This window comes from Sebastes fasciatus, chromosome 24 (genome assembly GCF_043250625.1).
Source record: "Sebastes fasciatus isolate fSebFas1 chromosome 24, fSebFas1.pri, whole genome shotgun sequence".
Lineage (NCBI taxonomy): Eukaryota > Metazoa > Chordata > Actinopteri > Perciformes > Sebastidae > Sebastes > Sebastes fasciatus.
Window position 1 is genome coordinate 5,644,934 of NC_133818.1, and position 27,783 is coordinate 5,672,716.

The window sequence follows — 27,783 nt, forward strand, 5'->3', positions numbered from 1 at the left end:
TACAGAAGAAGCATAGTGAAAACATAAACAAAGAGCTGTGCAACACATAAAGGGGAAACGGAAGTGACGGAACGGAAGTGACGACAGAGTGATATATTTTGTAGTTCTTGTAGTTTCTGCCACTAGAGGTCGGTGTTGTGCTCTCTGCAAACAACTACATCTGATATCAACTTTACTGGATTCCTACGAGATCAATAAAGTGTAAGTATTGATTATATATGTTGTGTGTGCTGTATTAGACGTTTTGTTGTGTTTAGTTTGAAGTACAAGCCGCTATGTAGGCTAAGTTAGCTTCTAGATAATTAGCTACATTGCTAACGACCGTTAGTTTACTGCGCGCGCTTAAACTGACCTCACCGGTGTTACATTGAAACCTGTCCCCTTGTTGAATAGTGTTACCTTATGTTCCATAGAAGCATTAATTGGTGGAAATTTTACAATGAAAGGATAATGAGAGCGATGATTATCTGGTCCCTGACAATTCCAGTCTTTTTATTTATTTATTTATTAGTTTATTTGACAGGGACAATACATAGGCATTGTTACACTTGATTAAAAAGCAAACGATGCAAGGTATATAGCAGCTATTCTCAACCACTGGGCTGGGGCCCACTGGTGGCCCTAGGAGGACCACATAGTGGGCTGTGGAGGACCTGCACAAATGGTTAGATTAACCTCTTCAAAATCCGATGGCCGGTATTCTGTCTTTCAGTGGTTGTAGTGGGCTCAGTTTTAAAGCTACCGGTATCATAGGAAACTAAAAAACCTAAAGAATCCATTGGTCCCAACCATGTCTTGCCATCTTGTCGGAAAGGAGGCTAAATAACGCTCCAAATATATGCAAAATTTTGTTGAGGAAAAACTGGCATTGCCATTTTCAAAGGGGTCCCTTGACCTCTGACCTCCAGATATGTGAATGAAAATGGTTTCAATGGGTACCCACAAGTCATATATGTCTTGGATGCAAAAATTTTTTGTTGGAGCCCAGTTTGTCATTTATTTGGCAAGGTGGTCCTCAGAATGTTTTTAACAATCAGAAGTGGGCCTCAGGATACAGAAGGTTGAGAGACACCTACTATGGATAAGTACCTCCTACAACCCCACTTCAAAACATCCAAACTATCGCTTTAAGCCTCATGACGGCAAGCATCACCTTCCGAGTGTCCTTTAGAAAGACACTAAAACACCAGCAAATAAAATATCTTTTGGTTGTCAACAAGAATCAAATCGCTCTGGTGATCATGTAAACCAGCTTTGTACAGACGGAGCTTAAAACAGAATATGATTTTTTATTGTGAATATCTTTGGAAACACTGGAAACCTTGTTTTTTAATATGGCTGACTTTGAATTATTTGAAAAATAAAATGTTTTATCTTTGAAACTATCATTTAAAATGCAGATATTAGATGCTTTTCCTCAAGAGATATTATGAAAAACCATAAACTGTTGGCTAAATAAAACTTAAAAGGGTCACACCCGGGCTTTTATATAACAGGTGATGAAAGTTTTTGTTCGCTTTGGGTCTTTGGTTAGAAAACAGAAAAGAAAATCTAATATATTACAAATAATCCTAATGCAGCCTTGACTAGGATCTTGTTTTTCTTCAAGTCAGGACTTTGATCTAATTTGCACATTGTCAAAATCATCATTGTAACTGCAGTTACGTCAAACATGGAGAACACATGATCTTTGCTGAAAAATCAACACATTTCATTTGCAATATTCATTTAAATAAAGCTTATTTGTCTGTATTGTGTGGCTCCACTCTAAGCTGTCATTCAAATGTTCTTTAATGTAAATGTTTTTCTCTCTCTGAAAAATAAACAATCAATGTGAATGTAGGTTGTAATAGTTTTTAATTTTCAGTTAGTTTATATTTTATTTTAGTTTTGACTTTTTGATTCCATTTTAGTTTAGTTTTCAGTGTGTTTAGTTAAGTTTCAGCTGGTTCAGACAGGTTTATATATTTAGTTTGTTTTTGTTTTGTTGATTTTTTGTTTAAAATTGTATGAAATAAATTAATAAATAATTGATTTTCTTTTTCAAATCTTGCACATACAGGTGGATAAGTAGTAATAATATCAATATATTAAATCATATTTATTACAATTAAGATAATAAGATAAAAAAATATATATAATCTTCCGGGACTTCAAGGGTCCATGAAAAATAAAAAAAAAGTTAAATATGAATAATTAAACCCCGAAGTCCCAATTTTTTTTTTTTTTAAATTAATGTTTTAAATACAATCTTGTGCATACATGATGAGAACTTGTACTGCCAAAATATGAATAATGTCAAGATATTAAATAATATTTATTACAATTAAGATAATAAGATAAAAAATATATAATCTTTCGGGACTTCAAGGTTCTGAAAAAAGTAAAATAATAATGAAAAAATATTTAAAAGAATAATAGAAATATAATATAATTTATAATATAATATAATATTATATATTATATTATATTATATTACATTTATAATATAATATACAAGTAAAACAAAATATAAACAATAAGATGCCAGAAAAACAGTAGGAAAATATTTCTATTTCTTTTTTTAGGACCAGGTATAACATCTCAGAAGTATGTAGCTAATGGACGTAATGTTTAATGATCTATTTGCAGAAATGGTATATAATAAATAATATTCATAACCATATTTTCATTAGTGTATAATCACTATCACAATGTTATAATGTTTGTACACATATGAGATTTGGCTATGGAAAAAAAAAATGTTTTGACAAAAATGAAGAATCCTTATCTGCCAGAAGCTGTTGTTTTAGTATTTGTTTTTGATTAAATGCATTTATTGGTTTAGATTTGACATGACATCATGCATTCTAAGAGTAGAACTGTACAACAGTAGAATGTTGTGAGGTCATGAAGCAGTTGTGAGGTCATGAAGCAGTTGTGAGGTATTAAAGGAATTGTGAGGCCAACATTCCGGAGAAAACTCTTGATACCAACCAGAATCTCTCATCAATCTCACTTCAACTGTGAACTTCGAATCTTCGACATTTCAACGGTGAACTTTGAATCTTCGACATTTCAACGGTGAACTATTACTGTTTGAGAGCCATGCCTTCCACATTGAGAACAAGCTCAGCAAGTACTGCTGAGCGTCCGTCTTCCAGTAGAAATCTGGGTAAGTAGTGATACCAAAATCCTGACGAGAACTGCAGTCTCTCTTACTTTAATATCCATGTGATTTAGCTGCTGGACTAATGATTACTAACGCTGCTTCTTCCTTAAGTCTCTGATATAGTAGATCACAACTATAGCAAGCTGGACAACAGATCAGGTGGAAACCAGAAGGCCACCAAGAGAAAGTCTGATGAGAGCCATGAAAGAGCCATCAAGACTAGCAGGACAAGTCAATGTCCCTCCGAGGGCTTCAGACCGTCATTCAGCAGAGGTTAGATGACATAGAAAGATTCTAATAACATCTGCCATAAAAAATATCAGCAAGTATAAAAAAAATTGGTTTAAAAATCATGAAAAAATGAGTGTTAAGTGTTACAAGTCTCGAATGAGTGGGCGAACCACTCTAGTTTTTATATAGTGTTAGGCAAAGGGTTATACTAAGGATGGCTCCAGTGGTGAAAAGCAGTCTAACTCCACAATTCAGTACTATATAGTTCAGTCTCTTCACATGTTTTCAGCACTAATTTTCTAACATGTTTAATGTGTTTAGGAACCTTTTACTCCGCTGAGGATGCTGGGACATCGACACCCCCCTACGCCAGCATTAGCTCCAAATCTGAGGAGAAGAAGGGCAGGAAGAGGAGGTTCGAGGACACAGAAGAATACGGGAAGAGGAAAAGAACGTTCCTGAGTCCCAGTGAGGGCACCAGCTACCAGGCCACCACTGAGACCATCCCTAAGACCATCCCTGAGGCCATCCCTGAGACCACCACTGAGGCCACCACTGAGACCTCTTTCAGTTGCGACAGCATCAGCACCGACTCTGAGGAGAAGAAGGACAGGAAGAGGAAGTCTGCGGACACAGGCGAATACGGGAAGAGGAGAAGAACGTTCCTGAGTCCCAGTGAGGGCTGCAGCTACCAGGCCACCACTGAGACCGTCCCTGAGGCCATCCCTGAGGCCATCCCTGAGGCCATCCCTGAGGCCATCCCTGAGATCATCCTTGAGATCATCCCTGAGGTCATCACTGAGGCCACCCCTGAGACCTCCTTCAGTTGTGTCAGCATCAGCACCGACTCAGAGGAAAAGAAGAGCAGGAAGAGGAAGTCTGAGGACATAGGAGAATACGGGAAGAGGAGAAGAACGCCCCTCAGTTCCGGTGCGGGCACCAGCTACCAGTCCACCACTGAGACCACCACTGAGGCCACCCCTGAGACCTCCTCCAGTGATGAATTTGACACCTTCTTCTCAGAAAACAGCAGAGGTGAGTAGAGATAGAAATACGTGAAACACTGATGAAGTGTGAGTTCCATCAGTAAATTCAGTTGAGTTACTCTTCATGAGGAACACTACTAGCCTAGGAAGACTGTTTCAGCACTTATTTTCTAACATGTATAATGTGTTTAGAAATGATTTACTCCACTGGGGATGCTGGGAAATCGACAACCGCAAGCACCAAATCTGAGGAGAAGAAGGGCAGGAAGAGGAAGTCTGAGGAAACAGAAGCATCCGGGGAGAGGACAAGAACGTTCCTACGTCCCGTTGAGGGCACCAGCTACCAGGCCACCACTGAGGCCATCCCTGAAGCTACCACTGAGACCTCCTTCAGTTACGGATCTGACACCTTCTTCTCAGAAGACAGCGGAGGTGAGTAGAGATAGAAATACATGAAACATTGATGAAGTGTGAGTTCTATCAGTAAATTCAGTTGAGTTTACTCTTCATGAGGAACACTACTAGCCTAGGAAGACTGTTTCAGCACTTATTTTCTAACATGTATAATGTGTTTAGAAACCTTTTGCTCCGTTGAGGATGCTGTGTCACGGATACTCGCCAGCGGCATCCTCAGCACCGACTCTGAGGAGAAGAAAAGCAGGAAGAGGACATCTGAGGACACAGGAGACTATGGGAAGAGGAGAAGAACGTCCCTCAGTCCCGGTGAGGGCTGCAGCTACCAGGTCACTACTGAGGCCATCCCTAAGACCATCCCTGAGCATTCCCCTTGGGCCTCCTTCAGTAGCGAATCTGACACCAGCTTCCCAGAAGCCACTCTGTTTCACAACAGAGGTGAGTAGAGATAGAAATACGTGAAACGTTGATGAAGTGTGAGTTCCATCAGTAAATTCAGTTGAGTTTATTCTTCATGGGGCGTACTACTAGCCTGGGAAGCCTGTTGTATAATGTCTAGTGGATGGTGATGGGCAGATCTTGTTACCTTTGGACAGAATCAGACTGTTTACAGTCTTGATTCTAAGCTAAGCTTAATCGTCTGTTGGCTCAAAAGGTCATATCGTTCCTATAAGTTTCAGTCTTGGCTTTTGGATTCATATTGGTAATAGGATTAGATTTTAAATCGGTAATTGTTACTGTAGTATTAGGGGTTAGTTTAGAAGTGGAATGAAAGTTCTGAACAAGTACAGTCAAAGTGTTTGTGTTTTGTTTCTGCAGCTGACTTTGAGGCCAAATACAGGAAAGAGAGAATGCTGGGTGAAGGAGGCTACGGAACAGTCTTTGCTGGCCACCGCAAAGACGACCATCTGCCTGTAAGTTACACACAAACACACACACACAGAATCCATGGTTCATGTATCCGCTCTGTAAGTAGTCAACGTATCCTCATACAACGGTTCAAATCATATTTTACAAAAAGTTATTCCTACTTTTCATTGCGTTTTCATACGAATGTCTAGCAACACGTGACGCAATTACGTGGATAACATACAAATTGATTTTGTGTGATATATATACGAATTAAAGTGCATTACTTTTCGTAGGTATAGCTATGAAGGGTGTATGAGAACAGCCTCATGTAGTATAAGCTGACCAAATGTCTGTTTCTATCCCGTAGGTGGCCATAAAGCATATCCGCCGGTTTCATTGCACAACAGTGGTAAGAGATTTGTTTTTCATCCTAATACCAACACTCTACATTATTTAAATCATTTGAGTAACATTTCTCTTTTTATTCTAAGTACAAAGGGAACATGTTCCTCTTCTACCTCATACAATCTAACAGTTTGCTTTCTCTTTCACTCCATATCTTTAGGATCTGGACGGGGTAATTACAGCGATCCCTATAGAGGTGGCACTGCTGCTGCACCTCAAACCAGCAGCAGCAGGAACCAGTGCCGTGGTGAGCCTGCTGGACTGGTACAATCTGGGCAATGAGCTGATTCTCGTCCTAGAGAGACCCGCCCCCTGCATGGATCTCTATGACTATTTGGAGTCCATACAGTTACCAATAGAGGAGAAGATAGCCCGGGTAAGTAGCTGATGACATGTGTGTTTCTGTATGTGTGTCCACGCCAACCGTGTCACACAGTATTCATGTCTCTTTCTTTCTCCCCCAGATCATAACAAAACAACTGGTGGAAGGTCTCCAAGAGATCCAATCCAGAGGTGTTTTCCACAGGGACATCAAGACGGAAAACATCCTCATCGAAACCGGCTCTGATGTCCCACGTGTCAGGATCATTGACTTTGGCTGCGGCGCATTTCTGACAGAGGAGAGGTACACTAAAAATAAAGGTATGCTGTCGTTCTTATGGTCCTGTTCTCTGAAACAACCCAGCATCTTTGCCGTCTCTTTCCTCTACTCCCGTCCCTCATCCATTAACCTTTGTCTCTGTGTGGCTGTATGTATTGTAGGTACCCCTATATACACCACTCCTGAGTATATCAGGCGTGGGTGGTCCACGCCTGAAGCTACCACTGTGTGGCAGCTCGGTGTGGTGCTGTTTGAGATGCTGCATGATGGGGCGACCCCCTTCCGTACCCCCCGTGACATCAGCCATTCAGCCCCTGACATCCGTGACACTCTTTCCTACAGTAAGACATGCAGTAAAATACAAGCAGACACACATAAACACACAAAGAGTACAGCGTTTGTATTTAAACATGATTCCTGTTGATCTGTCCAGATTGCCAAGATTTTCTAGCGCGCTGTATGGACAAGAGCCCAGAGGCCCGACCCACCCTGGAGACTCTTAAGCACCACCCCTGGCTCGTGATCCGTGGTATGAGGGTTCCAGTCTGATGTGATACAGACTGGACCTCTCAGGACCACGGATGGATCCCTGAAGACCACAGAAGGACCCCTCAAGACCACGGAAGGACCCCTCAGGATCACGGAAGGACCTCGTCCAGGGTTAACGCTGCTGTAGTCCCCATATGTGGCTCCCATTGCACTCTCTCTTGAAGCAGTAGAAATCAGACCGAGAGGCCGGTGGCGTCAATCTCTAGTAGGGATGTGACGGGGAGGAAAATTTCTTGTGACAACATGGGTGTTACCGATTCCACCGGAGATTTTACAGGAAAAGATGACGGTCATTATGTGTAGTGCTTACCTTGATCTTTACCATCGGATGGCTGAGTGAATAGCCTCCCCGGTAGAACTGTTGCTGCGGAGCCGCTGGGGTGTACCCGGCGCCGCTCCGCCGCGGACACCGGCTGTGACTGCTTCGTCCTCCTCCTAGCATTGGGTTTGAATCTGAAATTTAAACCGCGTTTGCTTTCCTCCGCCATCTCTCGGTCTGTCAAATCTCTCCCGTCCTGTGTGTGTGAAATCTGACTCCTGCTACTCTGTGCTGAGAATCTGTATGGAGCAGATGCATCGGTCGTCTGACTATCTATTGACAACCCGCCGCTGCAGGTGTGGGTGGCGGGTATGTAATGTAATGTGCCCGACCACTGTGTAACACTGGTAACACGGACTACCGAGACAAGCCATAGTGATTATAGGCCTACGTTCATGCTTCAAACACCCAGCTGTCCGTGGAGAGGGGATCTCTCTTTGAATTGCCTTTTCCGAGGTTTCTTGCAGAGTTTTTCCTCGTTTTCTTAGAGAGCTGGAGCTGGGTTGAGAGTGCACGGGATAATGTACGGCGAGCCGGTCACTGTTGTCCTGCTAGCTGTACATTATCTCGGTTATTTTATACATGGGGCTACAAATAAAAAAGACTTGAAGTGAATTTAAAATGTCTAAAAGGTGGAGGTGCAGTGGTGATCACTGTCACCTCACAGAAAGAAGGCTTGATAAATAAATAATGCCTCATAACAACTTCTTGACACAATGATTTATTTGTACTATTACATCTTAATGTTTTTGAAGAAAGGGTTGCTGTACTGGATTGCATGAGATCGTCCACGTGTTCATGATAAATTGCAGTTAAGATCAGTGGGACTAGCTCCCAACATTCAGTATTTGGATGGATGTGCAGTGACTTTGATGTTTGAACTACAGGTCATGTGATAAATGGGACCCAGAAAGACTATTTTATAATCACATAACTTTACGAGAAAAAAAGTCGTAATATTACGAGAATAAAGTCATAACTTGAGGAGAAAAAAAGTCTTAATATTATGAGAACGAAGTCATAACTTTACGAGAAAAAATATATGATATAGGGGGAAACACATATTGGTCGTAAACAGTATTTGATGCAACACCTGTGTTATTGATTCAGGCCTGTTTTAATTTCCGGTTAGATATGTAAGTGCATGCAGATAGTAGCTTTTAACTGTCCTCTTCTTCTCTCTGTAGAACAATGTAACATTGTGGGACCTGATCAGGACCCGAACAGAGACCTACGATGCAGTCCCAGGTAAAAAAAACGTATAATTAAGGGTATTATTAATTAATTTAATTAATTTGTAATTGCCAGAACAACTCCACAGTGGCAAAGCCCCGGGGGTTGATGAGATCCGCCCAGAAATGCTGAAGGCTCTGGGTGGGGAGGGGCTGTCTTGGATGACACGTCTCTTCAACACCGCGTGGAAGTCGGTGACAGTGCCTAAGGAGTGGCAGACCGGGGTGGTGGTTCCCCTTTTCAAAAAGGGGGACCAGAGAGTGTGTGCCAATTACAGGGGTATCACACTGCTCAGCCTCCCTGGTAAAGTCTACTCCAAGGTGCTGGAAAGGAGGGTTCGGCCGATAGTCGAACCTCAGATCGAAGAGGAACAATGCGGATTCCGTCCTGGCCGTGGAACAACGGACCAGCTTTTCACTCTCGCAAGGATCCTGGAGGGGGCCTGGGAGTATGCCCATCCAGTCTACATGTGTTTTGTGGACTTGGAGAAGGCATATGACCGGGTCCCCCGGGAGATACTGTGGGGGGTGCTGCGGGAGTATGGGGTGAGGGGGGCACTTCTCAGGGCCATCCAATCCCTGTACGCCCAAAGCGAGAGCTGTGTTCGGATCCTCGGCAGTAAGTCGGACTCGTTTCCGGTGGGGGTTGGCCTCCGCCAGGGCTGCGCTTTGTCACCAATCCTGTTCGTGATATTCATGGACAGGATATCGAGGCGTAGTCGGGTGGAGGAGGGTTTGCAGATCGGTGTGCTGAGGATCTCATCGCTGCTTTTTGCAGATGATGTGGTCCTGTTGGCATCATCGGTCTGCGACCTCCAGCACTCACTGGATCGGTTCGCAGCCGAGTGTGACGCAGTCGGGATGAGAATCAGCACCTCTAAATCTGAGGCCATGGTTCTCAGCAGGAAACCGGTGGTTTGCCTACTCCGGGTAGGGAATGAGTCCTTACCCCAAGTGAAGGAGTTTAAGTATCTCGGGGTCTTGTTCGCGAGTGAGGGGACGATGGAACGTGAGATTGGTCGGAGAATCGGAGCAGCAGGGGCGGTATTGCATTCGCTTTACCGCACTGTTGTGATGAAAAGAGAGCTGAGCCGGAAGGCAAAGCTCTCGATCTACCGTTCAATCTTCGTTCCTACTCTCACCTATGGTCATGAGGGTTGGGTCATGACCGAAAGAACGAGGTCGCGGGTGCGAGCGGCCGAAATGGGTTTCCTCAGGAGGGTGGCTGGCGTCTCCCTTAGAGATAGGGTAAGAAGCTCAGTCATCCGTGAGGGACTCGGAGTAGAGTCCTTGCTCCTTTGCGTCGAAAGGAGCCAGTTGAGGTGGTTCGGGCATCTAGCACGGATGCCTCCTGGGCGCCTCCCTTGGGAGGTGTTCCAGGCACGACCAGCTGGGAGGAGACCACGGGGAAGACCCAGGACTAGGTGGAGAGATTATATCTCTACTCTGGCCTGGGAACGCCTCGGGATCCCCCAGTCAGAGCTGGTTAATGTGGCCCGGGAAAGGGAAGTTTGGGGTCCCCTGCTGGAGCTGTTGCCCCCGCGACCCGATCCCGGATAAGCGGTTGAAGATGGATGGATGGAATTTGTAATTGCAGATGTAGGCACATGTGTTTAGTGTCATTCCTCATCTGTCCACCAGAGGGCCTCATAACACTATTAGTTCAGCAGCTGTGTCTAAATGTGAGTTTACTGCATGGACTGTGTGTGTGTAAAGGTGTTTTAAAACAGTAAGAAATATATTTTAGCTTCACTTCTGGGATGCTTACAGTCTTTATTTCCATTTGTGAGTCCTAATTGTTTTATGTCATTTTAATTAATTTATTAGTTGTATTAACTTTTACTTTGTTTTTACTTTTGTATTATTGTTGTTATTGCTTCTTCTATCACATGGTTACACCTTTGGCAGCGACAGTAGTATCTGTTTACGCTGCTCCAGAGCCGTTAATAAAGAAACCCTCTGGTATACTGATCTGTATGTGTTTACACAGTGAAAAGCAGCTTTGTTGCATGATGATCTGGTAAAGAAGAAGCACTAAGCCTGGATCCTAGTGGGAATCGGATCTTCATCTACCTTTTTTCATCACCACACTGTGAATACATTTTTATGTAATCACAGTGTGCAAGTGACCAAGGTTTAAGCGTGATACTGCCCCTCTAGGTGTCCATAATCAGGAAATAATGGACAACGTGGGGGTTACTGGCCAGAACTGTCGGATAGTGCAAAGATAATGGACACCTCGATAGGCATTATCCCTTATATATACTACTACCATACTGATATTGCTAATACAGTTATCCCTATTTGTAATGCTTCTACTATCATACTAATACTACCACTTGTATGTAGTCTTCTATTAGGCCTACTTGTCTACTACGGCTATTTCTACTGACTATTACTGGTTTTGAGTCCTGTCATGTTCTAGGACAGGGGTCAGCAACCTTTACTATCAATAGAGCCATTTTAGGCAAAAAATAAATAAATAAAAAATCTGCCTTGAGCCGCAAAACATTTGAGCATTGTGATGAAGGTAACACAGTTTATAGTATAAGTATATAGTATATAAGTCTAATGCAGTGAGGGCCCAAGTGCAAATGTACTATGGAGTATAAGGGCCACATTGAGGGAAAAAACATCTGAGATTTACAGAATAAAGTCATAATATTACGAGAATAAAGTCATAACTTTTGGAGAAAAAGTGGAGCTAAAGAGACGCATGTGGCTTCTTGACCTCAGAAACATTAATTTGACAAAATGATCTTGTTTGAACACTCATACTCTGTCCGCTGAATAAGATGTAGTTGAAAAGCTCCAGGCAAAGCTAGTAATAGGGCCTTGAGTTGGCCCATCAGAAGTCGTTCCTTCAGGCAGGGAACTGATACTCAAACTGGAGCTGCTCCAGTAGAGAATCATCTGGGAAGACGGGAGCGTGAGAGATTTTCTGGAAATAAGAGGGTCTGTCCTCAGGCCTGTTCACACTGGGGTTTGTTGTAGCCTTTAACGTGGCGGCCTCATGGAGTTGAAAATGAAACAGCGGTGGAAAGAAACCCAAAATATCCCGCTGAGGCAGGAGAGCTCCTACTGTAACTTGCAGATGTTCTGCTTTACTGGCATCACAGAGGGCACAACAGAGGGCTTATTTTAGTAAAAAGTTAGTGAGAAAAATGTGTTGTTTGCAGCACACCTGGACATTATCACAGATAAAAGATCCCATGGTCTCAGGTTTAGAAAACACCCAGATTAGTGTTGAGGTAAACCCTGTGGGAACGCATCAATTCACCACATCCCATGAAAACATAGAGCAGCAAAACAACAATATTCAGCCGTCAGCGATATTCCCTCACTACCGATGCCAAGTTATTGTACCACTTTGCCAGTCAAGTGTCAACAATAATCTCTTTGTTCCTTTTGTTTTTCGCCTCGGGCTGTTTATAACTGCTATATGTTACTAAATCCTGGTGGAGGTGTTTATGTTTTTGCTCATAACTCAGATTATAGGCGACGGATAATGCTGAAAACACATGCTGCGGCCCGGCTTAAACCTGAGAAATTAACACTTGTGCAAAAACAGAAAAATAGGCGATGGCCAAATGTCACCGGGATCACACACAATAACAATATGGAGAACAATAGTGATTAGAGACGTCCAGGGATTACCCTTAATCTGGGGTATTTTTGTGTTTGTTTAAAGGGGCAGATATGCTCATTAAGAAGGAGTTAAAGCAGGATACCCTCCTGTCATCTATAGCATCTAATTCACACTGACACCTCATTGATGGAGGTGTAATCTGCTTGTTGTGGAGATTATTAAAAAACAATCCAAGTGTGTGAGTGTCTGGCAGGGGGTGCAGAGATCTGCCTCACACTGACATGACTGATGATCCTGAAGATCACAGGGAGAATCACTAACATAATTACCGAGATGATCTGATGAACAGATGTCTGCCAGCTTCCTTGCTTCCTTCACAGCCTAATGCAGTCACCATGTTGTTCAGCGCGACCTTTGGTGGCTCTCTGATTGTGATCTACACAAAGGAGAGAAGTTTTGTGTGTGGAAGAGTTGGTGTGCAGGAGATGCGGCGTGAGCTCGAGCATCCAGATGATGGCAGCATTTCCTGCAGCTTGTTATGACACAGAAGCCTCTGACGCATTTGCTTTCCCCTCTCTCTGGGAGATGGCTGCTTTTCATTCAACATGAACCTTTTTTTGTTGCATAAAATAAATCATTCAGCTGTTGTTTTTTACACAGCAAGAGCTGCATTTTCTAAACAGATAATGTCTATAATTATTACCAAATGTAGACATTTGGGGGAAGAGACGGTGAGGTGTTGAAATGGGAAAGTTGGAGAGGGATACCCACAGGTTTAAATATACACCACAACACTCCTTATATAACAAGTGGGAAGTCAGGGTTGTTTACACTGTTACTGCCTCAGAAATCAGGTTACAATCCAGCATTAGTTTACATTCATTGTAATTGGCTTCTCAATAATAATAGGCAAGGCAGCTTTATTTGTAGAGCACATTTCATTAACAGGGCGGCTCAAAGTGCTTTACATAAACATTCAAGAACATTGCGACAAAGTGCAAAAAGAACATTAAGACATAATTAAAACAGTTATAAAAACATTACAGATTAGAAAATAAAAGCTAGGATCAAAGCTAAAATAGAGTACAACACACGAGAGTAAAAGCTCTAATGCAGTATAAGATCATAAAAGGCAGCAGCAAACAGGAACGTTTTAAGCTTTGATTTAAAAGGTCCTGCAGTTTTCTGGGAGCTGGTTCCAGATATTTGGTGCATAAAAAGTGAGCGCTGCTTCTTCTGCATGTTTAGTTGTGACTCTGGGGACACTAAGCAGACCTGATCCAGATGACCTGAGAGGTCTGGATGGTTCACAACATAGCAGAAGATCAGAAATGTATTTTGGCCATAAACCATTTAGTGCTTAATAATATATTTTAGTGGAATATCAGTAATGTGTTATGGTGTGTGTTTTTGCATATACTTTCATTTTGCAGTACAGGAATTTGTGTTATTGTACATGCTGAGTGTTAAGGTGTGTGTTTTTGCATGCACTTTCATTTTGCAGTACAGGAATTGGTGTTTTTCTACATGCACAAGTGGGAAGTCAGGGTTGTTTACACTGTTACTGCCTCATAAATCAGGTTACAATCCAGCATTAGTTTACATATTTTCATTGTAATTGGTTTCTCAATGTCACTGTAAAATAATAATAGTGGAATATCAGTAAAATAGATGTGTTAAGGTGTTGTTTTTTGCATGCACTTTTATTTTGCAGCGCAGGAATTGGTGTTATTCTACAAGAGAGAGCTATTGGAGAAGCAGGAGGTGTGGTTTTCCTGCCTTGTATTATCCAAGCAGCCAATAGTGTGCCTCTGTGCCTCCTAATGCACAGGCACAGCCCCCTGCAGGATGCACCGCCTCCCTATGACTGTGTTTTATTCTGTTTTTAGAGCAGCAGCAGCAGCGTCACATGTTGTTTTTCTCCAGGATCAGATCTGCGCTGGTCCACACTGCTGCTGCACTGTTGCATCTACCGAGGACGCACATATTTGGTGCCATGGATTAGATATTATAGAGGGATATATTTAAAGTTTTTTCTTTTGCAAGTTTAAAACAAAAGGCTTATTTGGAAAAAAAAGAGAAGTGAAGAGAGAAATGGCAAGTCCTCCAGCATCGGGAGGACACCTGTTATCCAGCTGCGTAAAGAAGTGTGGATACCTGCGGAAGCAGAAACATGGACACAGGCGCTTCTTCGTGCTCCGAGAGCCGACAGAGAGCTGTCCCGGAGCACGCCTGGAGTACTACGAGAGCGAGAAGAAATGGAGGAACAAGTCTGCTGCGAAACGGGTGATAACTTTGGACTCGTGTCTGTGCGTAAACATGCGCGCAGACGCCAAACACAAGCACCTCATCGCCCTCTACACCAAGGACGAGTACTTCGCAGTGGCTGCAGATAACGAGCAGGAGCAGGAGAGCTGGTACACGGTTCTGACTGATCTCATAGCTGAGGGGAAAGTGTACGACAGCCCTGCATCTACATCCTCTCTAGTGGGCTTTGAGGAAGCCAACTATGGACTCATTACTCCTGCAACAGCTGTATACAAGGAGGTGTGGCAGGTCAACTTGAAATCCAAAGGCTTGGGTCAGATCAAGAACCTCACTGGAGTGTACCGGCTGTGTTTGTCCAGCCGCACCATCAGCTTCGTCAAACTGAACTCAGAAACAGCTGCTGTTTGTTTGCAGCTCATGAACATCAGGAGATGTGGACACTCGGATAGCTTCTTCTTCATAGAGGTGGGCAGATCAGCGGTTACTGGGCCTGGGGAGTTCTGGATGCAGGCGGAGGACTTGGTGGTGGCGCAGAACATCCACGAGACCATTCTGGAGGCAATGAAGGCGATGAAGGAGCTGTCTGAGTTCAGGCCGCGGAGCAAGAGCCAGTCTGCCAGCACTAACCCCATCTCTGTGCCCACAAGACGCAACCTCAACAACCTCCCTCCAAGTCAGACGGGTTTGGTGAGGAGATCCAGGACGGATAGCATGGCGGTGATGTCCCCGGGGAGGAAGTTCACATCCTGTCGGATAAGAACGGCCAGCGAGGGAGACGGAAGCGTGACCCGGCCTGTGTCCATGTCCATATCTGTGAATGGGAGTCCCACCAGCCCGAACTCTGGGAATCACCTCATCAGGTCTCACACCCTCAGCAGTGGGCGCACCTGCAGGATGCTGGAGTCCAACTCCAACTCCATCTCCAACCTGCATCACAGCCGGTCCATGCCGGTGTCCAACTCCCCGCCAGGCACCTCCAGCCCCATCAGCATGTCTCCCAGAGGGGGACATGTCGGCGTCTCCACTCCTGACAAAACCAGGCGGCCTTTCAGCTGCAGCGCCTCCATCTCCGGCTCCCTCAGTGACACCGGCTTCATGCTGTGTGACGAGTACAGCTCCAGCCCAGGTGACCTTCGATTCATCCCCCTGACCCGCAGCGACACCCCTGACTCTCTGTCCAGCACGCCTCCATCCCGTGACATCAGCGACCCTTGTGGCTACATGATAATGGAGGGGGGAGGCCGGTCCGGAGCTGGTGGCGACAGCCTGGCGTATGAAAAGGCCTACAGGAAGAGGACGCACTCCCTCACCACGCCGCGCCAACAGAGGGTGGTGGCGCCGCTGTCCTCGGCCTCCCTGGACGAGTACACGCTCATGAGGATGGCCCACGGGCAGAACTCTCACTCCGCCTCGCCCAAAGTGTGTTACCCCGAGGATTACGGGGACATTGAAATCGGCTCATCCAGGAGCTCCAGTAGTAACCTCGCCGATGAGGGTTACATGCCAATGACGCCAGGTGTCGCAGCCCAGTCTGGCAAGGTAGACAACTACGTGCCAATGAGCCCAATGTGTGTCTCGGCGCCGAAGCAGATTGTGAACCCCAGGGTGCATCCTCAGGCGGCCAAGACCAACTCCCCCTGCAGCAGCTCTCTGGAGGACACCGGCTACATGAGAATGTGGTGCAGCTCCAAATCCTCCACGGAGAGCCCGGATAGGAACGGCGAATACATGAACATGTCGCCTGGAAACCCACCTCCACTCCAGACCCCTCCTGACTACTACTTGGGCATGCTTGCTGGTGAACCAGTGAGGTTGGCTTACCAGGCCGGCTCCCTCACGCTCCCTGCTAAACTCCAGGCCTCCAAGATTGAGGAAAACAGCCAGTATGTGTTGATGAGCCCTCAGAGTTTGAAGCAGAGAGCAGTGGAGTCTGACTATTATTCAGTGATGCAGCCCAGTGGAGCTCAGACCTCACCACTGAGCCCCTCGGTACCATCCCCAGTCAGACACGGTCGGGCGGAGACCCTACCCTACAGGGGGAGGCTCGGCAGGCCTAACAGGCTCTCCCTGGACACCCTGAGGACCCTGCCCAGCATGAACGAACACCCCCTCCCCGGAGAACCCCGGAGCCCTGGAGAATACATCAACATTGACTTCAGCAGCGTCAGATTCTCCCCTCCCTCCATGGTATCCACAGAGTCTTCATCACTGGGCTCCAGCAGAAGCAGCCCAGGGAGGTCCTCTCTGACAGACTACATGAACCTGGAGCTGGGCTCGCACTCGCACAAGGAGGCTCACACTCCCGCCGAGCGCTTGGACACACTCCCAGAGTTATCCATGTGCTCAGAGGAGGATGGAGGGTACCATCTGGATGGTGAGAAAGGGTCCCAGGGCCTCGGTGATGAGGTGAAAAACGACTACACTGAGATGACGTTTGGGATGACCAGCTCGCCTCCGCAGCTTGTTCCTCAGAACACCGGAAGGTATGTGCATCTGTGGTGGGAGGGAGCCATCTTTATCATATTTACATTTATTTCAAGGCTAAATTATTAGCTGCTTTTGGACTAAACATGTTTTGTTCTTCAGCAGCCAGATGAGGCTCTCTCTGGAGGACCAGGGAGTCCCAGAAGGCATTGGGGTCTTCCTGCTTGGCGCCACCTCCTCCCCCACAGTGGACCCCGACTGCTCCGCCAAGGTGATCCGGGCCAACCCGCAGGGACGCCGGCGCCACAGCTCCGAGACCTTCTCCTCCACCGCCACCGTGACGCCGGTCTTCCCCTCCTTCGCCCGCGGCGACGCGGTGAAGAGGCACAGCTCGGTGGAGAACATCTCGTCCCGGAGCAGCGAGGGCTCCGACGACGAGTACGGCAGCCCCGTGACCCGGCAGGGCTCGGCCGGCTACCCCAACGGGCTGAACTACATCGCCTTGAACCTGCTGGACAACAGGGACGTGGAGAAATGCGAGGACCTGGCTGGCTTCAAACCCACCAGCAGCTGCAAAGGGGGTATCAATGGATTACACAGCTCACCATATGTCTGTTTGGGATTCAAAGAGGCTGCAACCACTGCCAAAGGTGAGCCAGTACTGCTAAATAATGAATCTAAACTGCTTGTTATTGTTTTAAAGGAGGGATAAAGTGTGTTAGGGTTGTGAACAGGTTGGTTTACTGCACTGTCAAATGGAAGAGAAGAAAAACACGGATGAATGCAAACATGTATTTCCTCCAGATTCAAATTCAAACCGACTCTGTGGATTTGAAAGTACACATGTAGGTGATGCAGCTGCTGCTTCTGAGTACTTTCACATCTTGTAACACCCTTTTTTGTGGTATTAAAACAACAGAGTGCCGTCAGGTGTCGGTGTCAAAACAAAGAGGAGTAGCTTCTGATTTTTAGTTGCATGCTTTTACTGTTTGTTTTGACTCATTCATATTCCCCACAACATGTGAACGCAGGCTGCTCTGAAACGTGACCAGGCTGAGAGCTCTGAAGGAAATACGACAGAGCGCCTCGCTGCTGCTGCTGCTGCTGCTGCAGATACTAAAAATACACGAGTAGATTTTTGGGATTCCACCAACGCTTGTTATGAATGAAAAAAGGAGAGCCTAGAGATAGATTATAAAACATCAGACACAAGTATTGCGAAGGCCTCCCCTAATGTCACACTGAGCCTCCGGCGTTTCCGGCTGTTGTTTTTCAGTTGGGTAAGCTTTAGGATGTGTTGCACATCAATGTGACCTCTGTAGACCTCTTATTCCCACCATCCCACAATCAATATCACGTCCCAGAATATCCCACTGAACCAAATAAAGCAGACGGCGTAAACAAAGTAAGAACAGCAGAAGCCAAGTCTGACCCTCTGTCATTGGACACACTGAGCTCACATGTGTTTGTGAGGAAGGGTTGGAAGGTGTGGGGGTTGTACGCTGACATGTGAGGCCCCAGCACAAGTGGATATGTGTTTGTGTCCTTGTAGGCAAGCGAGGGAAAACAACAAAGTGGGCGAGTTGCTATGCGGCCATCAGGTAACTGGATGTCACGGTCCACATTCCTGGCTGAGAGGGTTTTTGAAAAGTTGCTGCGAGAGGGGCCTGTTTTTGTCCCGGCGCCAGGCCGTTTGAATAGAAAGTGGCTTTTATTTCACCACATGGCCCCTGTGTACGGAGAGAGAAGTTATAGACGCAGTAGAGCTGCAACGATTAATCGATTAGTTAGTCAACTATTAAATTAATCACCAACTATTTTGAATAGTTAAATCGGTTTGAGTCATTTTTTGAGGGGGAAAAAAGTCTAAATTCTCTGATTCCAGCTTCTGAAATGTGAATATTTTCTGGTTTCTTTACTCCTCTATGACAGTAAACTGAATATCTTTGAGTTGTGGACATATCAAGACAACTTTGGCTTTTGGAAATCAACATTTTCTGACATTTTATAGACCAAACAACTAATCAATCGACAGATTAATCGACAATGATGATAATCATTAGTTGCAGCCCTAGAACGAAGCACAGAAAAATGCTATAAAAGTTATTATTTGCACAGTCAGGGATGTTCTGGTAAATAAAGAGGAATGTACGAACATAAGCATCCCCCATAATGTGGAAAATCTATTATTTTCATTCATGCATTCTTCAAACGTGGGACATCCTTGACAGTGACGAGTACAAGTTAATGATGCTCCGCTACATCCGTTCGGAAATTAAATTTACAGCAAAAACAACGTGTGCTCGCAGTTGTTTGTTTGAGCTGCGTAGGTTCGCACGTGTTCTGTACTCATGTTTTCATGGAGTACAAATATGTTTTTATGCCTCTAATAAAGCTTGACTGTAGCAGGGAGTGGGAGGGAAAAGAGTGGAGCACATACATGTGGAGTGGAGCACGTACGCATGCAGAGCAGTCGGGGGTGTTTTTCTCTCCCGGGGATCTTTTATTTTTTATTTTCCAGTGGCGTAGCCTGCATCCGTGAAAACACTTGGCAGAGATGAGGAGAACGGGAGGAGAGAGAGAGTGGCCTGTTTTGTTTTCCAGTGCCTGGCTGTTTGTGGGGGAGCGAACGAGAGCGTGCATAATGGGGCAGGATGGCACGTGCACGCCGCTGCCCTTCTGCCTCATTAGGCTGTTCACTTAGCAGAAGTAAGACAAGCAGAGAGGAGAGGAGGGGAGGGCCTTTTTTTAAAGCAACAAATAAACTCATCGGTGAGGCCCCGCTTCCACCGAGGTGCATTCTGGGAGCGCGGGATGGCTTGTTTACTGAAAACTCAGTGTGGCGAAGCGGGGTGAGGGAGGTCAAAGTGCGCCACTGGGGTTTTTGGTGCCAGGCCCCACTGGCGGGCGGGACGTCACGCTGGGCCCCGAGACCAGGGCTGCGGTCGCAAAGTCTTTTTCTCTTAGGAAGGTTCCTAACGGAGTGAAATGACCGGGAAGTATCTCAATAGCAGCCACTATGAGAGCTGTTTGAATCCTCCAAATGCTAAGGAAAGGTGCTTCAATGCTTCCTTTATTATCTCCTTTAGCGTAGGATACACAGAACCATCCTTTACCTTGCGGCCACAACTTTTAAAGCGACGCACCATTCTGCGGTGCGATTGTGAGTCAGACACGGAGTGGTAGGGTGTCAGGTCCAGATTGGAACCGGGCCCTAGAGTCAGCTTAGATGTCTTAACGCCTGGCATGAGGGTCAAGTGTTTGTTTACCTCTTGTTTTGTCAGCGGGCCAGCCCATGTGACTCTGCGAGGTGATGTTTACCTCTAATGTCTCGCTCGCCGTCTCTTCTCGCGACCACGGCTAGCCGCGGCTCAGCCAGGTGGATGTTCTGTACCAGAAGCCAGATTAGCCAAGTCAGCCGTCTCTGTTTCCCCCGTCTGACTAATACCTTTATCTGGTGGTGGTGTACTGACGGCGGCGTCCTGCTTCCTCTGTGATGATTCTTACTACAGTTTATTGATTTTGCTTTGAGTGTCGGGGCTCCGAGACTGGAGGAGCCCTGCTGTGAGACGCCGAGTCCCTCCTGAGTGCTAGTGGCAGATGGCCACTCTCCGGAGGGCAAGTGTGTGAGAGTGTGTGTTTGGTTGAGGGGGGTTAAACACCTGCCACTCTGCCCTGTCTTCACACACATGCAAACACTCATTATTTCCCTTCTCATGACCACACTAGCATGTAAACATATACTCTTTCTAATGCACACACACATCCCTAACCTACTCGCTAATGACAGCCCGCCATCTGCTTCACCCACGGGCTGCAGAGAGCACGACCATCAGCATCGTGTGTGTAATTCATCGGCCGGATTAGAAGCATTCGTGTCCCATCTACTCAAATCCCCCTTCCCTCTTCAGTCAGTAGTATTGCGAGTGACGTCATCGCGGGGATGATGTGATGGATAAAATGCAGCCAGATTACGTATACATCCGTGTTACTTACATTTCCTGTGATGTGCGTGTTAGCGTCGAGGGTGCAGCGAGCGAAATGGATCTAGCTGCACAGCCAGCCATGCATCCCTAACTCGCTCTGAGCATGCTCAGTAGGTGTCATAACACGGTGATTTTGATGACATAATCGTGGACTACAGGCCTTTTTTTAGTATTTTCTGACATTTTTATATATGGAGGACGAAACCTGTCAAAATGAGGTCAGCCCCCTCATTTGCATAATGAGGCAGAAATGCATAAAGCAATGTATAAAGACAGTATACAGAAATATATAAGTTTGGGGAAATAAATAATTGATAAATAAATACATAAATAAACCCATACAATTTAATACATTTTAAATAAATATATATAATATATAAATAAATGCAAAAATAAATAAATAAATGTAAAAACAATTAAATCAATAGATACAAATTAATATTAAATAGCAGAGTAGTTAGATAGGGGAAGTAATACAAAGATAAATAAATAAAGAAGCAAATTAAAACAAAAATATCAGTTTAAATTTTAAATAAAATAAATGCATAAATGATTATATTTAAAAGTTAATAAAAATAAATGCAAAAATGAATAAATAAATGTAAAAGTTAATAGAAATAAATGAATAAATAAATAAAAGGGAAAATTAAATAGAAGAGTAGACAGATAGGGAAAGTATTACAAAGATAAATAAATAATTTTATTCATTAATTAAACCCTACATTTATTTTTAATTTTATTTTTTTAATTTAACGGCATATTAATTAATTTATCAAGTCATTTATTTATCTATTTTTTATTTTGGCAGGTTTCGTCCTCCATATTTATAGACCCGAATCGATAATGAAAATAATGGTTGTTTTTTACCTCTTGCCTGCCTGCTGCTCACACACACTGAGACTCAAACATTTGCATAAGAGCTGCATTGATACCACTTTTTCCACTGCTGGAATCTTTTCACCAGCCATCATTACTTTGTGGCGCCCGTGTGGCTCTATTTGATTTCCCACATGTCACATTTTGTTCTCTCCTCGTAAAGGTGACACCTGATTTTAAGCCATCAGCCTGATTGTTCAATCCATTGTCGCTGTGTCCCTGGCTCACACACACACGCACACAAGCTGCTGAATAGTTTATTTACATCCGCATCAGACCTGCGTCGGAGCCGAGATCTTGCAAACATGTAACAAAGCAGTGCAAATAGCCAAGGCAGGAAATCCAGAAACGCCATGTTACTTGATATATCGAGAACAAACATTGCACACGTAACACCGCAGGCTCTTGTGTCAGAGTTTCCAGGCGGCGAGTGTGTGTGTGTGTGTGTGTCTGTGTCTGTATCTGTGTGTGTGTGTGTGTGTGTGTCATGGCACAGAGAGGAGGGGGGGGGTAAAGTAGGCCGGGATGTTCCAGACAGAAGCGCTAGCTGCTAGATAACTGCGTGGCCAGCGTTCCCCACATTTAGCCAGCCACGGCTCCAGATGAGATTACAGCCTCTGCAGGCGAGATTAGACGGCCAGGAGGGGTAGATCAGGGAGAGCCAGCGGCTACTCCGCGGGCAGCAGCTGGCTAATGCAAGGTGTGGGCATTTGTTCGCTTTAGCCTGTGACCACATCTCAGCTCATCGTAAGCACAAACCAATAGAAATATGTGTGGAAATTGGCTATAAAATCAGATACAGGCATTTATTTTAGGATTTTGTGACTTAACATCCCTAGTGTCCTCACCTCAACTACCCTCCATCCTTCTCTGTTTATCATTTTATTATTTAAAAATGTACCTTAAAGGGAGATTTGTCAAGTATTTAATACTCTTATCAACATGGGAGTGGACAAATATGCTGCTTTATGCAAATATATGTATATATTTATTATTGTAAATCAATTAACAACACAAAACAATGACCGATATTGTCCAGAAACCCTCACAGGTACTGCATTTAGCATAAAACAATATGCTCCAATCATAACATGACAAACTGCAGCCCAACAGGCAACAACAGCTGTCACCATAGAACTCATTTTCATTCACATATCTTGAGGTCAGAGGTCAAGGGACCAGTATCTTCACTCTAGCTTTAAAACTTTGCGTTAACGGGTTATTATCGCGTTAACTTTGACAGCCCTAGTTTTTTCTTTTACATGTGCACTGGGTGACGGCTCCAAAAATGGCAACTTTTCAAGATCTAAGAAAAACAGCCGTGCTTTCAGCCCGACCGCCGTGCATTTTTGAGGTTACCCTACAGCAGTTTCCCAGCTAGTTTCCTACAGTTTCCCAGCCCAAAGACGACCACGCTTTGTGGTTTCATGACACGTGGCTGCAGCAAGGATATCGTCCTCCTGGAAGCCCTAGCGCCGTCTCTAGGGCTTCGTCCTCTCTTCACAGATGTAAGCCCTTCACCGCTGTACTCCGTCGCTTCCTGGAAGCTTCTAGTTGACCCTGTAACCCTCGTGTGGTTTCTTAACATGTGGCTGCAGCGAGGATATCCTCCGGGAAGCCCTCGCGTCTCCTTCGTCCCCTCTCCTCAGCCAAAGCCCCCAACCCCGATCCTCCATAATCATCAACGCGATATAACCTCAGTTTGTCTCTCTGTATAAGCTCTTGTGCTGCTCGCTGGCTCTCCTCCGCTCAGCGTGTGTCCATAGCAACACGGCAGCGTGACAGGAGACCCCCACCCCCATCACTCCACATCCCAGATTATGTAATAACGACGACCATCCTCCCACTTTCAGCCTCCACCCCCCCGCCGTCCTACAAGGGCTTTCCGCCGCAAAACAGCTGGTGTGTTAAGAAATGACACACGCCATCTAACCACAACGCGATAATGAACCTAAATTCATACTAAATAATACACATAACAGGTTACCAAATCCCTCCTATGTAACGTGTGTGTGCAGCACTCGCTGTTCCTGTTATTCAAGCTGCTTTTCCCAGTGTCTCCTTGTTATGTGGCACAGAAACGCAGCCTAATCTGAGTCTGAATGAGTTCACGCTGTACAGTATGAGACTGTTCTCTCAACCCTGCTCGTGTCTGCTGTCTGAAAGCTCTGCATTGTTGGCCCCCGTGTTTGTTTGTGGGGGAAATAATCAGACTACAAACTGGGGGTTTACTCACTGCTTTCAGACAGAAAGGATCAATTTATATGAGGAAAAACTAGCATGGCCATTTTCAAAGGGGTCCCGTGACCTCTGACCTCCAGATATGTGAATGAAAATGGGTTCTATGGTTACCCACGAGTCTCCCCTTTACAGACATGCCCACTTTATGATATCAATAGTATAAATGTGTTACTGTAAAGCTGAGACTCTGGTGGATCCAATGAGCCCAACTGTATTCATGTGTGATGATGTTAGTCCCCATACGAGACATTTCATTGTAGTGAGACCATTTTTTTTTAACCTCACTGTATAAAATGACCTGTGGTGACCTCTAGGATAATCACAGCCTCATGAAACTTTACAGCCACAAAGTAGAGACCTAGAGCATTCAGAGGATGGATGGCTCTCCTATGTAGATTGACAATAAGGAGGTTTCTGAGCAGTTTACACAACAGAAGTGATCGCCATCCAATCGCTGAAAAATGCAATTCTTGCAGAAATGTCAAAAGTGTTTGATCCCACATCACAACATGGCTTTTTTCTATGGTGTTCCTCAAGGTCTTGGTGTCTTAATGTGGTATTTTGGAAGGATTATTGATCATTTTTATCAATTCTTACACAAAAACGTGTCTATTGTGGGTCTCAGATTGTTAATAATATGTGATTGTTGAAGCCAAAGAGTGTTGACATGATAAGATACTTCCACTAACTCCCTCTTTTTCTCTCTTGTCGTCTCTTTCAGACTGAAGGACTCCTCTATCCTCTGACTTGGCGTCTTCACCGACCTGCTGCTCGATTTAAAAACAACAAAAAACACAAAAACTCTGTGGCCCTAAAAGACTGTCTGGACCCTCAGCAACACTCACAACGCACTTAGGAAACAAGCAGGTCACCATCTATGCATGTCATGAATCCGCTGAAGGCAGGACAGGTGTGTTTGTTTGTGTGGGTGGATGTGTGTGTGTGTTGTGTGTGTTGGTGCGTCTCATGTTCCCTGCGCTTTCAGAGGCCATTTCACCTGTGACCCACATTTTGGCGCAAGCACAGAAGCAAAGATAGTCAACAAAAACTGTAACGGTACCCAGATACTATTTATTTACTTGAGGGTGGTTTTAAGACTGCCTGTGTGAGTGAGTGCGGTATGACAGCGAACAATGAAACCTACTATAGGACCGGCCCAGGGAGCGAGGATACCAAGGTACACTGAGTATATATTTAGAGTAGATATGTTATTTATTTTTGAAAGATGAATGTCTGATAAGACCTACCCGATGCCTTAATGTCTATATGTCTTTATGTTTTCTATGAAATAAGAGATATTCTATTACGGTACGTCTGTTTGGACCTCTATATTGTTATTGTGGAAAGTCTAGCTTCCCATTACAAATATGATTTCAGAAATGTACAGTACAGTGGGGCTGCTTGAGATCTGATTTATCGTATTGATATTAAAGTATTTTCTTAATTACTAATTTCTTATTTATTCTAACCTAGTTTTATTTTTTTGTCCGATCTGGACTTAAAGAAATATATTTCTAAATGTCTTTAAGAGTTATGCATGTCTTTATAGCTCAGCTCAAAACCCCGCAACACCCGGCGTCTGAATTAGGGCTGTCGAAAAAACATATTCAAATATTCAAATTTGATTGTAAACAGAATGCACCGAACATCACTTTCGTTAATTGCTGCCAGTTAGGATGCGGTGTCGTGGACGTAATGCACAATAGATATTCGTAATAGTTCGAAAACGAACGATTCGAATGCCACTTTTGACAGCCCTAATCTGAAAGCACTGTACCTCCCACCGTTCCTCAGTCACTTGAGCCTGAAAACCTCACACACTCCTACCTTCAAACCTACGGCCTCGACGCAGGCCGCCCTGCTGTGACATCATTTCACGGTACAACTGTATAGTTGAGGTGACGACAGAGGGGGTGGAGCCATGGAAAAATGTCAAAAGTTGGGGAGGCACAGTCGAGACGGTTTCTTGGTCACCCAGTGAGCGCTGAAAGACGGCTGCCGGTGTGAGCGCAGCTGGACAATCACTGAAAAAGTAGGGAGGCGAACAGCCACATCTGGCGCCATCATGGGAGTTCACTGGAGAACTAACAGTCTGGAAAATAAATCTATATGACAGACAGCACAAAAAGTTGTATCTGGCTAAAGAGAATTACGTACAAGTTAAAGCAAGACTATGGAACAGGATAATGCTAAATGATAAAACACATTGTTTTAGTAGCACAAGTAGACTTATTATACAGCAGTATGTATCTAATGTTTGCTAATATGAGCTACTCCTACCACACCAAGTAAAGAAATAGCAAAACTCGTAATAGTAATCATTTTAACAACTGTTTTATTGCTTATGAAGTTGAAAAAGTATGTAATTTCTTCTTTTAAAATTGACATAGTAAAGCTGTAGAAGGGTGTTTAATTGCTGATAAATTCAACTTTTAAATAGTTAGAAGAAGAATGTGTTATTTCTTTTTAAAAAGTTGCATAGTCTTGTTTTAAAATCTGAAGAAACTGACCATTCAAAAATGACTGTAACATTATCTAAAAGCCCTCCATGCTATCCTGACTGCGTGGTCTTTGCGTCGTCCACTGTGCCAACTCCCAACTGGCTCACAACCCCTTTAGTGTACAGTAGATTGTAAAACTTTGAACCATGTCTGAATGTATCGCCGAGCTGGCAGGAACGCCACAGAAACACAACGTGGGAAATGAATAATATTGGAGCTGTGTCACGTTAAAGTCGTGGTAATCTATTTATCTACAGAGTCTTGAATGTGTATATTATGTACATAGAGAGAGTTTAACTAAAAATAATCTATTAGATTTTACCTATGTTGCGATGATATTCCTGTGTAAAGACTTTGGCTACGATTTTTAAAAACTGGGACGGGGTTTTTGCTTTGGGGTTGTACAGCGTATCGTATGCTTTCTCCCTCACAGTCTCGGTGACTATATGACAACAAATACTCTGTCTATTTTATTATAGAGATCTCTTTGCCTTGTTGACACACTTTTACCTAATGGCATATGCAATAGTGACATGAATACAATCTAGTTTACAACCGTGGAACCAAATGTAACATTGCATCGATGATTTATTTTCTTCTCGTGGCGAGCAGACGCTGTTTTGCTCCGTTGTACATTTCTCTTTCTGCCAAGTGTTTTTTTTGTCGCCGGGGACTTTTGTTCTCGACAGAGCGCTTTACCCATTTCTGTGTCCATGGACGGACTCTTCTTTTACAGATTGATCTTTTGGATTGACTCAGTCTGAATGTGTCGTTGTCTTCCATTGTACATAATTCAATATACTGTTTTATTGTGATGCTCACAAGAGATGATTATAATGATTTATAAATTCTGGTAGTCGAGTATTGCTTTTGTCTGTATTGATTATGGATAGCAACCTACAGAAATAAATGAATTTATTTAAAGAGGTACAACTTTGTCTTCCTTTTTTATTGCATTTTGCATTGCAATCCTCCTCCAAACAACTCATTATGAACTTCACAAGATGCTGCATCTCTTCTTCTCACTGGAATATCAGGCATTTGGCACAAAGTCTAATAGCTTCCTGACGTTTGTCAAGAGAGGGGCGGATATCCTACTGTGCCTCCGTCCTGTGGAGAACGAGGAGCCGAACTGTCCTGGCGACACTTTTCTTTTTC

At 44.4% G+C, this 27,783-nt stretch overlaps 3 protein-coding genes across 6 annotated transcripts in view; all 3 read left to right on the forward strand.

The window, feature by feature from the left end:
• gpr137c (G protein-coupled receptor 137c) overlaps positions 1-27,783 on the forward strand; it is an 81,901-nt gene that overhangs the window by 35,713 nt on the left and 18,405 nt on the right. The window lies entirely within an intron of this gene.
• Positions 133-27,549, forward strand: LOC141763093 (insulin receptor substrate 2-like). Of its 2 annotated transcripts, none has more exons than XM_074627380.1 (5): positions 133-201; positions 8,696-8,756; positions 14,044-17,080; positions 17,187-17,671; positions 24,846-27,549. In XM_074627380.1, exons 3-5 carry the CDS (start codon positions 14,424-14,426, stop codon positions 24,848-24,850), a joined length of 3,147 nt encoding a protein of 1,048 aa, XP_074483481.1. In that variant the 5' UTR covers positions 133-201; positions 8,696-8,756; positions 14,044-14,423; the 3' UTR covers positions 24,851-27,549. The 2 variants fall into 2 exon arrangements, with proteins under 2 accessions (XP_074483481.1, XP_074483480.1); XM_074627379.1 differs by having other exon boundaries at positions 136-201; positions 17,184-17,671.
• On the forward strand, positions 2,959-8,212 carry LOC141763094 (uncharacterized). Of its 3 annotated transcripts, XR_012593013.1 has the most exons (12): positions 2,961-3,154; positions 3,263-3,424; positions 3,704-4,417; positions 4,561-4,800; positions 4,945-5,220; positions 5,602-5,696; positions 6,002-6,043; positions 6,200-6,415; positions 6,504-6,681; positions 6,802-6,981; positions 7,074-7,241; positions 7,284-8,212. XR_012593013.1 is itself a non-coding variant. In XM_074627383.1 (11 exons), the coding sequence occupies exons 1-11, from the start codon at positions 3,088-3,090 to the stop codon at positions 7,187-7,189; spliced, it is 1,839 nt and encodes a 612-aa protein (XP_074483484.1). In that variant the 5' UTR covers positions 2,959-3,087; the 3' UTR covers positions 7,190-8,212. The 3 variants fall into 3 exon arrangements, 2 of the variants coding, with proteins under 2 accessions (XP_074483484.1, XP_074483483.1); XM_074627383.1 differs by having other exon boundaries at positions 2,959-3,154; positions 3,704-4,137; positions 4,728-4,800; positions 7,074-8,212; XM_074627382.1 differs by having other exon boundaries at positions 7,074-8,212.

Bases quoted from the DNA above. Each gene is read 5' to 3' on its own strand.
- LOC141763094 (XM_074627382.1), top strand. From the start codon at position 3,088: ATGCCTTCCACATTGAGAACAAGCTCAGCAAGTACTGCTGAGCGTCCG. The intron at 6,682-6,801 runs GTATGCTGTCGT...TATGTATTGTAG, and splicing joins GAGGTACACTAAAAATAAAG to GTACCCCTATATACACCACT. The intron at 6,982-7,073 runs GTAAGACATGCA...TGATCTGTCCAG, and splicing joins CCGTGACACTCTTTCCTACA to ATTGCCAAGATTTTCTAGCG.
- LOC141763093 (XM_074627379.1), top strand. From the start codon at position 14,424: ATGGCAAGTCCTCCAGCATCGGGAGGACACCTGTTATCCAGCTGCGTA. The intron at 17,081-17,183 runs GTATGTGCATCT...TTTGTTCTTCAG, and splicing joins GTTCCTCAGAACACCGGAAG to CAGCCAGATGAGGCTCTCTC.